Source organism: Solea senegalensis, linkage group LG13 (genome assembly GCF_019176455.1).
Source record: "Solea senegalensis isolate Sse05_10M linkage group LG13, IFAPA_SoseM_1, whole genome shotgun sequence".
Lineage (NCBI taxonomy): Eukaryota > Metazoa > Chordata > Actinopteri > Pleuronectiformes > Soleidae > Solea > Solea senegalensis.
Genome location: NC_058033.1, coordinates 18,641,372 through 18,654,893, shown reverse-complemented (window position 1 = coordinate 18,654,893; position 13,522 = coordinate 18,641,372). Strand labels below are relative to the sequence as shown.

The 13,522-nt window shown below is 43.2% G+C and overlaps 1 protein-coding gene across 11 annotated transcripts in view; it reads right to left on the bottom strand.

Moving 5' to 3' along the window:
- fryb (furry homolog b (Drosophila)) overlaps positions 1 to 13,522 on the bottom strand; it is a 52,381-nt gene that overhangs the window by 8,819 nt on the left and 30,040 nt on the right. For 6 of the 11 annotated variants that reach the window (XM_044042900.1, XM_044042892.1, XM_044042895.1 and 3 more), the window contains exons 22-55: positions 13,211 to 13,470; positions 12,874 to 13,063; positions 12,664 to 12,788; positions 11,631 to 11,688; positions 11,286 to 11,377; positions 10,982 to 11,154; positions 10,732 to 10,892; positions 10,544 to 10,654; positions 10,238 to 10,392; positions 10,029 to 10,128; positions 9,745 to 9,916; positions 9,200 to 9,456; positions 8,969 to 9,115; positions 8,700 to 8,868; positions 8,504 to 8,591; positions 8,289 to 8,362; positions 7,015 to 7,165; positions 6,434 to 6,537; positions 5,535 to 5,626; positions 5,349 to 5,442; positions 4,631 to 4,850; positions 4,279 to 4,430; positions 3,971 to 4,158; positions 3,790 to 3,884; positions 2,760 to 2,958; positions 2,449 to 2,670; positions 2,120 to 2,318; positions 1,899 to 1,996; positions 1,606 to 1,776; positions 1,361 to 1,501; positions 1,079 to 1,264; positions 837 to 1,001; positions 399 to 473; positions 133 to 303 (exon numbers count right to left, since the gene is read on the bottom strand). In XM_044042900.1, the coding sequence (XP_043898835.1) occupies positions 133 to 303; positions 399 to 473; positions 837 to 1,001; positions 1,079 to 1,264; positions 1,361 to 1,501; positions 1,606 to 1,776; positions 1,899 to 1,996; positions 2,120 to 2,318; positions 2,449 to 2,670; positions 2,760 to 2,958; positions 3,790 to 3,884; positions 3,971 to 4,158; positions 4,279 to 4,430; positions 4,631 to 4,850; positions 5,349 to 5,442; positions 5,535 to 5,626; positions 6,434 to 6,537; positions 7,015 to 7,165; positions 8,289 to 8,362; positions 8,504 to 8,591; positions 8,700 to 8,868; positions 8,969 to 9,115; positions 9,200 to 9,456; positions 9,745 to 9,916; positions 10,029 to 10,128; positions 10,238 to 10,392; positions 10,544 to 10,654; positions 10,732 to 10,892; positions 10,982 to 11,154; positions 11,286 to 11,377; positions 11,631 to 11,688; positions 12,664 to 12,788; positions 12,874 to 13,063; positions 13,211 to 13,470 (5,055 nt within the window). The remainder of the gene's footprint in view (positions 1 to 132; positions 304 to 398; positions 474 to 836; positions 1,002 to 1,078; positions 1,265 to 1,360; positions 1,502 to 1,605; positions 1,777 to 1,898; positions 1,997 to 2,119; positions 2,319 to 2,448; positions 2,671 to 2,759; positions 2,959 to 3,789; positions 3,885 to 3,970; positions 4,159 to 4,278; positions 4,431 to 4,630; positions 4,851 to 5,348; positions 5,443 to 5,534; positions 5,627 to 6,433; positions 6,538 to 7,014; positions 7,166 to 8,288; positions 8,363 to 8,503; positions 8,592 to 8,699; positions 8,869 to 8,968; positions 9,116 to 9,199; positions 9,457 to 9,744; positions 9,917 to 10,028; positions 10,129 to 10,237; positions 10,393 to 10,543; positions 10,655 to 10,731; positions 10,893 to 10,981; positions 11,155 to 11,285; positions 11,378 to 11,630; positions 11,689 to 12,663; positions 12,789 to 12,873; positions 13,064 to 13,210; positions 13,471 to 13,522) is intronic. The other 5 variants (XM_044042896.1, XM_044042902.1, XM_044042897.1 and 2 more) reach the window with 2 other exon arrangements.

Below are 13,522 nucleotides of genomic sequence, written 5' to 3'. Positions count from 1 at the left end.
TATTTACGTTAAAGAAAGAACAGGCAGAAAAAGTGACACACACACACAATAGAGGTAACAAAAAAATGGAGGAAAAGAGACACTTATCACTATATTTAATGGAAATAAGCATGAGTGATAAATCAATGTCACCTCTCCATCCTCCAGCTCCACGTCCAGGAAGTCAAAGTCTCTGAAAACCCTAAACTGCTGCTCACTGGCAGTGTCTTCGAGCGTGTCGTCCCTGGTTCCACCCTCCTCTGAGGACACGCCGCTCTCCCGCACCTCCATCATATCCAGGTCGCCACATGACGAGAAGATCACCTGATGGGGAAAATCAACAAAGATGTTCATATTAAAATAAGTACAAGTGAATGAGTAGTAGCATTGTTTTAAACAAGTGATGGGACGTAGCTTACAGATGGGTTCTTAGTGAGTCCGACTTCTTGTCCGCAAAGAGACAAAACATTTACCAGCTTCTCCCTGGTTCTTTTCTGTATGAGGGAGGAAAAGAGCAAGACATTAAATCTCCATGTTCTTGGCTCCAGCTGCTTTTAACCTGCTTCAAATGTTTAAATCATCCGTAAATCATATGAGTTCCATTTACATAAACAATCACACAATCTGACATAGTTTATGCTTGTTTGTGTTATTTAAGTAAGGCATAAACCTTGTATGATTTGATGCCAAAAAAGGGTAGATGTTGGTATGTTATTCACTGTATAAATCAGTTACAGTGTAACTAGTTTAAATGCCAAGTACCACTCACACCTGTTGGTGTTAAATATATGTTAGGTAGGTCAGTGACAGGTCTGCAATTTTCACTTGATGGCAATAAAAGCAGAGTCTAATTTTACCTGCGATGACTGTGGTCGCTTCCAGCTGACGGGCACTAAGATGGTGTTGGAGTTGGATCCGGAGGAAGTGGAGGAAGTACTGCGAGTCACAGCCATGGCTCTGGCCTTTCCCTCCCTGCCCCCTGAACCCTGGAGCTCATCGAACCGTCGCCCAATCACTGGAGTCTGTCAAGAAATATCACAAGCATTTAGCTCATGTAAATCCGGTCTTATTTCACATTTTCTTTTCATTGCTTCCTCACCTCAGAGATGTCAAAAGTAAAGTCCAGCGTTTTCCCCGGCAGAGCCTTGGCTGAGCCGTCCCACACCCTGCTGACCTCCAAGTTGGACAGGTCACCTTGCGAGTGGCCATACACCGGATGAACTAGGCTGGCAGAACGTGACACCACCAGCTTTAAAATATTCAAAGCGTCCTTCCAGTGTATCGTCTGTGGGATCACATGTCAAACACAACTGTGTTAGAAAGAGTGTAAATAAATACATACTTAAACACGCGGGGCAGTCGTGGAATGAGCTTTAGCTACCTGGACAAACTTCTCAATAGTTTTCATGACGTCAGCATTGAACTGTTTGACTTGAACAGCGGTCAGATCCATGTGACTGAGCAGGCAGTAGATGATCTGGAGGAGAGACTGCTGCATACTGGGAAGGCCTTTATCCAGGAGCTATGAGGTGAAGAGGAAACACAGCATGTGACAAAGTATGGGTTCAAAAAATGTACCACGTCAATGGCAGAATGGCAATTGCAATACAAGTGATGAACACTTACCTCAGCCATATAGGTGACCATGCTCAAAGTGATGTCAGAGAAAGCCTCATGGAGGTAGCGACAGACCACACTGACCCAAGAAAAAGGGTCCCGCGTATAGGATCGCGTCTTATAGAGAGTCATCACGTGAGCCAAGTGGGAAAGCTTTGTGTTCTTCTCCACCAAACACACCTGACGGACAAACACAGAGAGCGTGAAGGAGAGCAGCAGAAGAAATTAAGAAGAATATCATTCTCTAAATCATAAAGATACCCCAATACTAGACTGAGCTAAAGTAAAGCAATTGCTTGTACCTGTGCGATCCTCTCAGCACTTTCCTTACAAAACTGATTTGGATGGCCAAAGTGTTGCACCAGGTGAGGCAGCAGACACAACACGTTCAGAGGGAAACCTGCCCAGAGGAAACAGGTTGAGCCAGTGTAAATACAAACAACACACTGTATCACTGATGATATGAACAACGCAGGTTCAAAGTTGTTGGTGTTGTGTTGCGTTGTGTTGTCCACCATTTTACCTATAGACTGTGAGCTGTCGACGACAGGCACACGGGAGACGGGTGTGATCTGACAGAAGAGCTGTAAGGTTAGGTCCAGGGTGGCCTGGGATGTGAAACCCTTCAACAAAAGCTGCTGAATCCCGGAGAAGCCGCTCCACCTCAGCTGAGCCTGCAGCTTCTCTAGGCGCTCACGGTTCTCTTGTCTTTCTATGGGCACCTGGGAATTAAAGGATTTTTGTGGGGTTTAACAGAAGATGATAAAGTGAGGAGATTTCAACTGCATTTTTTGTCATAGCTGTTACTTTGGGTTTTGCAATTACAAAACCTATGCTACACATTTGTTCTACCTTTGAAAGCAGCTTGTGAACCAGACGAAGTGACATCTGATATTCAAACTCAAAGTCGGACTCCATGAGTGACACTGCCACCCAAAAGACTGTGGCAAGGATCGATGACGGGTGGGAAACATGGGCAGGATCCGACAGAACGCTGGGATCAATGCGATTGGTGGACGACGTGCAGGAGCCACCTATTCTCCCCGATCGACTGAGGCCGTGACTGTTACAGGCCTGTTAATTGAAAATCAAATCAGGAAGCAGCCCAGTGAAATCAACAAGGCTCCTTGAGGATTAAGTAACCAAGAATAGTCCATCCTTGCCTGTATTCTGTCCAGAGTTGCACTGCGTGGAGGATCGCTCATCTGGCTGGCGCACTCGCCAAACTTCTTAGGGACCGAGTAGGAGCGTTGATGGCGTTGTGATGACAGCCCGACAAATCCCGGGCCAGGGAAGTTCAGCTGACCTGTGCTCTTTCTGTTCATCAGTTTGTCACTTGTCACAAAGTCTGGTGAGGAAGTCCTGTCAATAAAAAAAAAACAGCAAAAATAAATGTAATGACAATAAATAAGACACTAAGACAATAAATAAGACAGTAAATGAAAAAGTAAACAGAACAATAAATAGGACAGTAAATAGGACAATAAATAAGACAGCAAATAAGACAACAAATGAAACAGTAAATAAGACAATAAGACAATAAATAAGACAGTAAATAGGACAATAATACAATAAATAAGACACTAAGACAATAAATAAGACAATAAATAAGACAATAAGACAACAACGAACCAGTAAATAAGACACTAAGACAATAAATAAGACAGTAAATAGGACAATAATACAATAAATAAGACACTAAGACAATAAATAAGACAGTAAATAAGACAACAAATGAAACAGTAAGACACTAAGACAATAAATAAGACAATAAATAAGACAATAACAAACAGTAAATAAGACAGTAAATAGAACAATAAATAAGACAACAAATGAAACAGTAAATAAGACAGTAAGACAATAAATAAGCCAGTAAATAGGACAATAATACAATAAATAAGACACTAAGACAATAAATAAGACAATTAATAGGACAGTAAATAAGACAATAAATAAGACAGTAAATAGGACAATAAATAAGACAGTAAATAGGACAATAATACAATAAATAAGACACTAAGACAATAAATAAGACAGCAAATAAGACAACAGGACAATAAATAGGACAGTAAATAAGACAACAGGACAGTAAATTGGACAATAAGACAATAAATAAGACAATAATAACCACCTAAGCACCATCAATTTTTTTTAAATGTATTTCTAGATTTTTTTGAAAGCGCAGAGGCCTACCTGGTCAGAGCTGCCATGAGGTCACTGTTTTTCAGACATTCTGATAAATTCACCACCACTGATTCCAGTGTCAGGAGCACCTCCATCACATAGCCCTGAAACATGTGTAGTTGACACATGAGGACACAGACCAAGACTGCTGGAATCTTCATTACACTGTATACTACAATGTATTTCTTACCTGCACCTCATCGCCATGTTCCCCGACCACCTCAACCAGTCGTGAGACCAGATCAGAGACAGCGTGGTTGTTGATGGGCTGTTTGAGGGCTCTGAAGATCTGGAAGGAGCGGCCAGCGTAGTGGCGTGAGGAGCTGCACAGGGCTGTCTGTAAAGCCACGTCACTCAGCTCCTGCTCCAGGTGGAAGTCTGCGTAAGCAGTTGGATACGAGAGACATGAAATTTTGTGAAATTGGAAAATGGAATACAGGTTTTCCGTAACATGAATCCAAAGACGAGATGAGAATGAGAATTAGAATGTTTTCTCACCAGACTTGGACTCTCTGAAGACGGAGATGACGTGGCGTAAGAAGTTGGAGAGCTGCTCGGCACTCTTGGAGTTCGGGTTCTTTGGTGTGATGTCCTCGTGCGCCCACAGTGGCCCAAAAGCTCTGAGCAACGACAACACAGTACTCCAGGCACTGTATACCCACCACCAGTACCACCACATAGATGTTACACAAGCACTGAAGCATGTGCACAGTGCACACAGTGCGCACTACAGTGAGCTTTCCACATACAAACAAACAAACGCATACACCTGCTCCAACATCTGCACAGCAAAAAAAAAAAAGCAGTGCCTCGTAGACTTCGTAGACAACAGCGTGTCTGGTGTGCGTACCTTGTTGAAAGGAACTCGATGAGTTTGTTTGTCTTCTCGTCCGTCTCATTGGGCGCATCTTCAAGATCCTCCAGGTCATCCGGTGTCACCAGGGGCAAGTTGCCAACACTGCCTGCAGTGCTGCAGCCACCCAGACTGGCAGAGGACGAGTTGGAGGTGGAGCTCAGCCCGGAGTCGACCACCGGAGACGTCTGCCACTCTCGGAGAAAGTCAGGCGCATCTAAGGAAACATAATGGGATGGTAATGTCTACTGTTGCTAATTGTTACCGCTGGATTTATCACGCCGTACACTACTGTATGAGCAGCTTTTTGTGAACATGAATATGGATGAGGTAATACAATGCTCAGTAATGGTAAATCCAATATTATCCAGAAACCCTGAATATCACATAAATACTTCACTAACCACTTGTTTGTAACAACAGGTCACAGCAAGGTCATGAATATGTTACAGTAGCTCAGTTATGTAAAACAACCGTATCAGAATGTTCAATTATGCATTCATAGACACTCAAGGTTGTGACAAAAGGTTATATCAGCAATTTCCATATACCGGTAAATGTCTCTATTCAAGAGAAAAGAACCTATAGGAGATGACATTATCTCTAAATATCCAGAGGTGCTACTTCACAGTCTGATTCATATAAGTGGGAATGTTTGCAATATTTGCAAAATGGCAGATGGATGGACGGACAGGAAGACATGTAGACAACTCACGTGACTGCTGGTACTCTGTGTGGTAGCTGGATTTAATGGTGAGCGTCTTGTTGTCACTAATCTCTCTCGTCAGCATCAGAACGGACGCTATAACCTGAAAATATGCAATTTTGACTTGACTTTCAAGTGCCTTGATGACTCAGACTTAATTGTTGTGTTTAATAATTACATGTATGCCACACTGACCTGGAAATTGTTGTTACAGGAAAGGGCTATGAGGAGGTGGAGAAGGAGGCGTTTGCTGTGTTCATAAACCTCTGGTCTGTAGTGGTCCAGACCTGACAAATAAAACACACACCCAGTGAGATTAGGAAAGCGGAAACAAAACTAATCTAGCAGGGGTTTATGTGCTCATCTCTCTTGAAATCAAAGTTTGAAATGATTTCCTTTCCAGCATTAATGCTAAATACAGTTGTTGTGCCCAGAAATGCTGGCGTGTACTTTCTTAAAAGGCCACAATGCCTTGTTGTGCATCAATGGTTGCTACAACAACTCCTTACTAATGAGCTGCTGTCTCCCTTTTCCATGTAAAACGTTTGCACAAAACTATAAATAATACATTCCTCCTAATTCACTGCTTGTAAGACGTTCATGGAACAATACAGCATGGATTCTTGGACAACTTCATGCGCACATGAACAAAGATTGAATGATTAACAACCCGGAACTTGAGGGCGAGTATGCTGAACATGCAGCACATAATACATCTCTGACGGGGCAGGTATGCATCAACATGTAAGATAAGGTCTTGGCAAGAAATGCAGGACCTGGAGAATGTGTTACTGTCTGCGATGACACAGGAGAGCGGTCTGTCCTGAAATACCATATCTATGTGGGATGGAGATAAAAACCTCTGTCACGCCATGAGCTAATTACAACGTCACGGACAACATCTACAACCTTTAAGGTTATTCTTGTAAACAACTTGTATAAAGGAACATGGAAGGATGAAGTTTAGATGCACCCAGGTATGTATTATGACATTATGACATTTAGGGGGTCATGCACAAGTTTCTTTTTTCCTTTTTTCCAAAACTAAACAAACAAAGACTACACTTGACGTTCCTGTATGTACACATACGTACCCAAGAAGAGGGCATGTAGTAGCAGGGGCAGATGTAAAGCCCAGTCCTCTCTTACGCTGTGGTCCACCACCATTTCAGTCATAAATATCACAGCGATGTTACACCTGAGGAACAACACATGCAGACATGCAATTATATCAACAGTATTTTCTTCTTCCATGAGTCCAAGAGCAGTGACAATATTTTACTATTAGAGGTTTTTACCTCTATAAGACAGAGATAAATCAGTGGTGATCGACATGACAAACTCCAGATACAGAAAGCTAATTTGCTTGAAAATAAAGCTCAATTGAACTTGTGTAACAACCAACCTGAAAGTCATTTCTGTGAAATTTCAAGTAAGTCATTTCAAGTCTAATGTGTATTCTCTCCCTGGGAGAAACAGAACACGCTAAGGACTAAGTGTCATTCTGTGCTGGAGTTTATCAGACCATCTGTGAGCAGATGTGACAAGCCCGTCTGAGAAATGACCTCGCTCCGCTGACTCTGCCGAGCTACTGCTGATAATAACGCCCTTGTTAACGCTGTCTGTTGGGTGCGGTGTGAGTCCATGTGATGTCTGTCTGTCTGTTTGTGCGTACCTATGCAGTGGACCTCTGGGTGTGATGGTTTCTGGGAGGTAGTCGACCAGAGGAGCCCAGCATCCTCCGTTCACGGGCATGGGCAACGGCTGGGGGTGGTTGGTCTCCAGAACACTCAGCAGCCATCCGGCATATGGTGGGAGTGGGTCAGCTACAAAAACAGACAATTTATTGGACTCCTTTTAACAATATTTATTAAATATGGAGACACAGAGAGTGTTAACACATGTCTAACTTATCTAAATGGTACATGGCCTGTATTTATCTAACACTAATCTAGTCTTGGTGATGCTTTACATAACAGTATTGCCATTCACCCGTTCACACCAATCATGCATTTACAGTATAGTAATTAACAGTTTATATACAGTTGGTTTACTTGAGACAAAAACCAAAGCATAACATCAGTAATTTGCAGTAAGCAACGGTGATTATGGGGTAGAGAGAGTTGTTGGACAAACTCATGCTGGTTGGACAAATAATCTCACCCACATTACAGCAAAATGTTACTTTGTAAGTTTTAATCCTCTTCGATGAAGAAAAGGTTTCGCTTCTTTAGAGAGAGCAGCCAGAGGGTGAATGGGTTTATACCCTTAGTGAGAAGCAGGAGAGTTGTTTCCTCCTGTTTCCAGTATTTATACTAAGCTAAGTTTGCCAGCTTGTGGTGAGAGCCTCGTGTTCCACATTTGGCAAGTGTCTGAAATGTTGTTTTTTTTTTTTAAAAAAAAAAGGAAAATACAGACATGTATGCAAGAGTTAAAGAATTGTATTGCTTTTGAAATGAGAAATGAGAGTAAATACAACTTTAAAAGACTGATTCAAAACGGAGAATGTGAGTGCACTAAAGCTCCAGAGAAATTTGTAAAAACTTGGCCTGTTACGGCTGCGCTCAGTCAAATAAGAATTACGACAGCAGACTCATGTCTGGAAGCCTCTCAAAACAAATGCTTGCCGAAGATAGACCAAATACCAATGCCGGGGTTGTGTCTGTGTAGTATCTGGGAGATAGGTTCTGGGTTTGAGTCCAGACAAACAAACAACTACAAAGATTTAAATGTAAAACACAAGCTTAACTAGTTCAGACAGCAGTGCAATCCGTGTCAGTTGTCTGTTGTCATTCTATACATTCTATACAAAAAGGTTAAATGAGTGTGAATGATAACTGACAGGAGGAATCCATATCCCTAGAGCTCTCTATAAACAACAGCGAGCCGCGAGTACCCTTGGGCACCATTGCAGAATGTGTAGATACATTCATTTGCATGATAACTTACTCTTTTCATCTTCGTAGGAGCCTCCAGAGCTGTTGCTGTAGCGAGACTCTACTCTGTTGTGAGCCCTGGCCCTTCTGTAAAGAGAAAGTAAAGAAAGTCTGATGTTTATGCAATTTGAAATACAGAACGGTATCAATGCAAGAGCACTTTCAGAGGTCCATACTTTGCTAAATTCCGGGCATAAGAAGTTGTAAATAAAATGCATTAATACTGACCGCTCTTCCTCTCGGACCAGCTTGTTCTCGTCTGTGTCTGGCAGGTTGTCCTGACCAGCCACTACTGTGTTACTGCTGGAGGTGGTGCCTACACACAACAGACACACAAGCACTGTCAATCATGTGTCAAGTTCTAAGATAATGTCAGAGTTGAGATGAAAGACAGGCACTGGAGAGCGGGTGCTTTTCCCATCACCTGTTTGCGATGTGGAGGCTTTGTTGCTGGCTGCAAAGCGGTAGAAGGGAGGGTTGTCACAGTGCAAGACCACTGGATTAACTGGGTCGGTCTGCTGGAGCTCAAACAGGAGCTCCTCCATTGTCTGGATGGTGTTGTTGCGACACAAGTAGATCACCACCTTCTTGATCTAGACAGCGACAAATACATGCAAGATTCAATGGATTACTTCTCATTATCTCTAGACATTTGCGATGGTTTAACAACAGTTCAGAGTTTAAATGTCTTACATAAGGCAACAGTGTGGTATCACTGCTGACTCCACACAGGCTGATGAGGAACTGCAGCGTGATCCGTAGGTTGTTGCTCCACCTCTCATTAGACACCAGTGCGTTCCAGGCGTTCTCAATCTCTGGGCCAGGAACCTCGTCTCCATACTGATATGGAAAGAAAAAAAAATGTTAAGTGAAAAGCAGGAGTTATCAATGGGACTAAAAAAAAAACATACACAAACTTCTCACCTTAGCTGTCATGAACATGAGGTTGTTGAGCACCAACGAGGTCGCCTGCAGGGAGCCCCAGCCATTTCCTCTCAGACTCGGGGACAGACCCATGCCCCGTGCCTGACCCCGAGGCTCTTCCTCTGGGGTGCAGGGGCTCGAGGCAGGCGGTAGGAGCCCATTGTCCACCAGCTCAATGTTACTGAGCCAAGGTAGCAAGTAGGACAGCATGATTTGTCTGCCATTGGAGTGGGTGGTGGAAAAACGCTGACTCACCTCTGCAAGAAGCAAAGAAATGTCAAGGAAGCTGAGTGTCGTTAAAGGTGTTCAATAGCAGGTGAAACGCAATGAAACATTTGACTCAAGGTGTTCATACCCATACCAAGGACCAACAATCCCCTGAAATTTAACAATACGCTATTTGTGTACCTTTAAAAAGCGATAAAAACATATTTCCAACTATTTCCAATTGTATGTATTTTTCCTGAAGCCCATAATCTTGTTCACAAACATCCAAACCAACAGATATACATGAAAAAACATAACCTGATAAATCAGGTATTTACCTGAGAACAGAGGCAGAGTGAGCTCCGGGTACATGCTGGCCAGCTGGATTGAGAGCTGCGACAGGTTTACACTGTAAAGGGGAGGCAGTGGGCCATGTGTTCCGTATAAAATATTACCAGGCTTCTGCTCCACCATGCGCTTAGAGTACGCACACAGCTTAGACTCCAGCACCTGCAAACAAGTAGACGGACAGGTTTTTTTGGCTTCGCGCTTGTGCTCCCCTTTTGACCTGCGTGTGGGATTTAACATTGGATCTTTGTGTTGAGTGTGTGTGTGCATGTACCTGCATCAGCTGCATGGATATCTCATATATTTCCCTGCTGGTGTCCGAGGCTTTGAACAGAACCAGATTGAGCAAGGTCACAAGGTCGCATGGGTAATTCCTGTCAAAAAATATAGAAATGGCTGTTAGGTGTTGCAATGAAAACTAACTCAACATGGAAAATAAAAGGGTGAAAACAATTTTTCTTCAGGGTCAGACAGATTCCCTACCTGTTACCACACACAGTGGCGATGGCTTTGAAGCAGCCAGACGCCAGCTGGTAAGACCCCGTGAAGCAGCGATCCACGGCCCAGTTGAACAGATTGATTTGGTCAGGGTTCAGTTCTAACAGCAGAATCACCACCTCACACCCGAGATGGTGCACCTGTGACAAACACCATGTTAAATGACTACTCCCAAGATTGGTATGAGCACAAAATGAGCAACAGTATCCAGGTAAACGGTGGTAAGCTCTGTATCTACTCTATGTATGGTCCTGAGGTACTGTCGTACAGTCGGTCTCGGAGTTGACATACCCGCAGGTCGTGGCAGGCCAAGATGTTGTCGAGCCACTTGTAGAGATAACCGTCAGTCGAGAGACCCACATTGTCAAACACTGGACCGCAACACAAAACCGCTGACATCGCCTAAGTCACAAAAAACAAAACAATTACAGGTTCAGATTCAGTAAACAAAAACAACTGTGTGTTTTGGTAACACTCACCTTGAGAGCGCAATACTGATAGCGGGTGATCTGATGGTTGCGGTCACTGTATCGGTCGAGGGGGGTGAACATGACACTGAAGGGTCCGGCCCACTGGCTGAAGAGGATGAAGAGATGGTGCCTCAGAGACTGTTGAGGGAAGAGGAAGCGCCTGTGGTGGACTGCACAAATGCAAGAGAGAGCCATGGAGGTCAAATGGAATACAGACAATTTATAGAAACGTAAACTACTAAAAGACCAATCAATTTACCAGGAACACATTGGATGAGATTGGCCACCATCCCGCTGAAATGGGCTCTAATGTCTTTGAGCACGTCCAGCTCTTTTTCGCTCTCAGCCTCCAGGAGCATCCGCGTTAGATCCACATACTCGAGGAACAAGGCTCCCAGTGCCAGGGAATCACGCTCCAGTGCTCCGTTGGTGCTAAAGACAAGGAGAAGAAGAAAAATTTTATATTTGTATAACTGCATAGGTCTTTAATACAAAGTGCATAAGGAAAAAACAAAACAAAAAACTGTGTTTTAATAAAAAAAAAAAAGAAAAAAGTGTGCTACCTGTCACTGATTACTGCTGCATTAGCGAGCAGTTCAAAGATCCTGAGCAGCTGCAGCCTGAGAAGATCCCTCCTTTCTCTGCGCTTCTTATTCTGGAAGAGGAAAGTTTTACGATCACCTTACTCTACAGTAAGAAGTAGCATTACTTTACATTAGCATGAGCCAGTTTCACTTATGGGAAATCTCCATGAACATACACTGCATTCAAGTTGAAAGATTTCTACACCCATAACAATTTAAAAGAGAGCTGACATTGTGTGGAATATTCTCACAGTTTCCTGTTAAAGATGAATACTTTTTCAATGTTTTTCTCCCAAACTCTGTGTGTGTTTATGTGTGTGTTACCTCAGGCCTCCGTTCCAGTGCTTCCTTCATCAGCGGATGGAGTTCTTCAACTAGCTCCCTGTAGACACACAGAATCAGAGTGGGCACAGATCAATCTTCTGAGCTGATAAAATACTTTTTTTCCCTTCCCAGTGCACAAACGATTCTCTTACTCAAGGTAACAGAGTGTGTTTGTGACAGACTTGACTTGCAACCCAAATGCCACACGCCCTACAGTAAAACCACTAATCCTCTCACACAGAAATGTGAGAAAAAAATGTTTCACATTAAAAATAGATTATCTCTTTCAAAATGACAAATCTCCTTCCCATAATGGAACCACTGTGCTGTGAAAAAAATGCAATACATCACTGTCTTGTCGAATAATTCCCATGAAAAACAGAAATGGAGTTTGTTGCCTGAATGTCACGGAGGTATGTCGCTCATCTCAGTTATGAGGAGAATGCACAGAAGACACTAATAGATCGAGGCAGCACAAAATTGATGGTAATGGATAGTGACTTTCTTTTGGTGGATATAAAGACTATAATCCGGCACACAGTCCATTTTCTTTTGTGACCTAAATCTGAAATGAGTCCTGCAGTCAGTCTGTTGTGTTTTTAATGCCAAAGCAACAACGGCGCACACGCAAAGAACTGACCGGGGTCAAAACAGCAAACAAATGCTTCATGATCCTGGAACAGTCAATAAGTCTGAGTTTCATAGTTTCATAATAAAGAAATTATTTGACAGTTGAAAGCCAAGAGAACAGTTAAAAAAAGGCCTTAACGAGTGCAGTTAATGTATGGTATTAATATTAGCCAAAATAGTGAAGGCTTTTCCACAGAAGGAGTTCTTTGACTATCAAATCTGTTGTTGTGTATATACAGTTTAATCACACAGTAGCGCTCCATTTATCCCTTATATTTTGACATGTTTACAGACATATTTGTGACTTGACCCATGTTTATTGTACAAGATACAAGTTGCAAATGTGTGTGTGTGTGTGTGTTTTTTTGTAGTTGTGTATCTGTGCGTGTTGCTGCTGCAGTACCTGAACACCAGAGCATTCGTGCAACCGAACCCCAGCACCAGAGACTCTGTGATCTCCAGACTCTCGGCTCGCATCAACGGAACAAGCTGCTTTAACAGCCAGGCTACTGAAGGAGTACCAATCACCTGAGCAAGAATTACAAAGACAGAATCATAAGTATTGACATGGTCACTATGTATAACACATTCATTTTTTTATCTGAACACCGACCTTGTTGTCGTAAGTAACGCTGCCGTCAGGTGTGGTGGCTGCGATCTCTGGTGTGGAAGCTCTGAGGTGACCCGGGGACATGATGCTTGGCTTAGCCACACCGAGACACATGATCAAGTAGTTGCGCCACAGCGAGATGTAGCTGTCGCTGGAGCCTGCTGTGCTTGTCTTCTTAGCATTCACTGGACTGCTAAAAAAAAAAGGTGAAAAGGTCAATAAGGGAGGTATAGCTTGGTATAACATCTTTAATAAGCATATCACAAAAAATACTATTAACATATGACACAGATGACAGTTTAATGCTAAGGTACAAGGTCATTAATGTGTGTTCTTGTACTTGGGGTCAATCAGAGGCAGCAGCAGCTGTAGACGTGTGAAAGCGTAGGGCCAGGCGTATCCCAGAGCGGTGGGGCAGTGCTTTGGTAGATGCTCCTGCCGCAAAAAGATGTGCAGACAGAGCACCCACGGGTCCTTCAAGCACTGGGCAAAGATCCAGACGTGGCTCGGACTCTTCACGTCGTAGGAGCTGCTCACCAGTCTAGCCGTCCACTCCACCAGCCACTGGAGGTCAACGTGGTGGCTGAGCGGCAGGGTGGACTGGAGGGGAGAAGAGATTAAAACGGATGCGGGAGACTTCGATATAAATAAT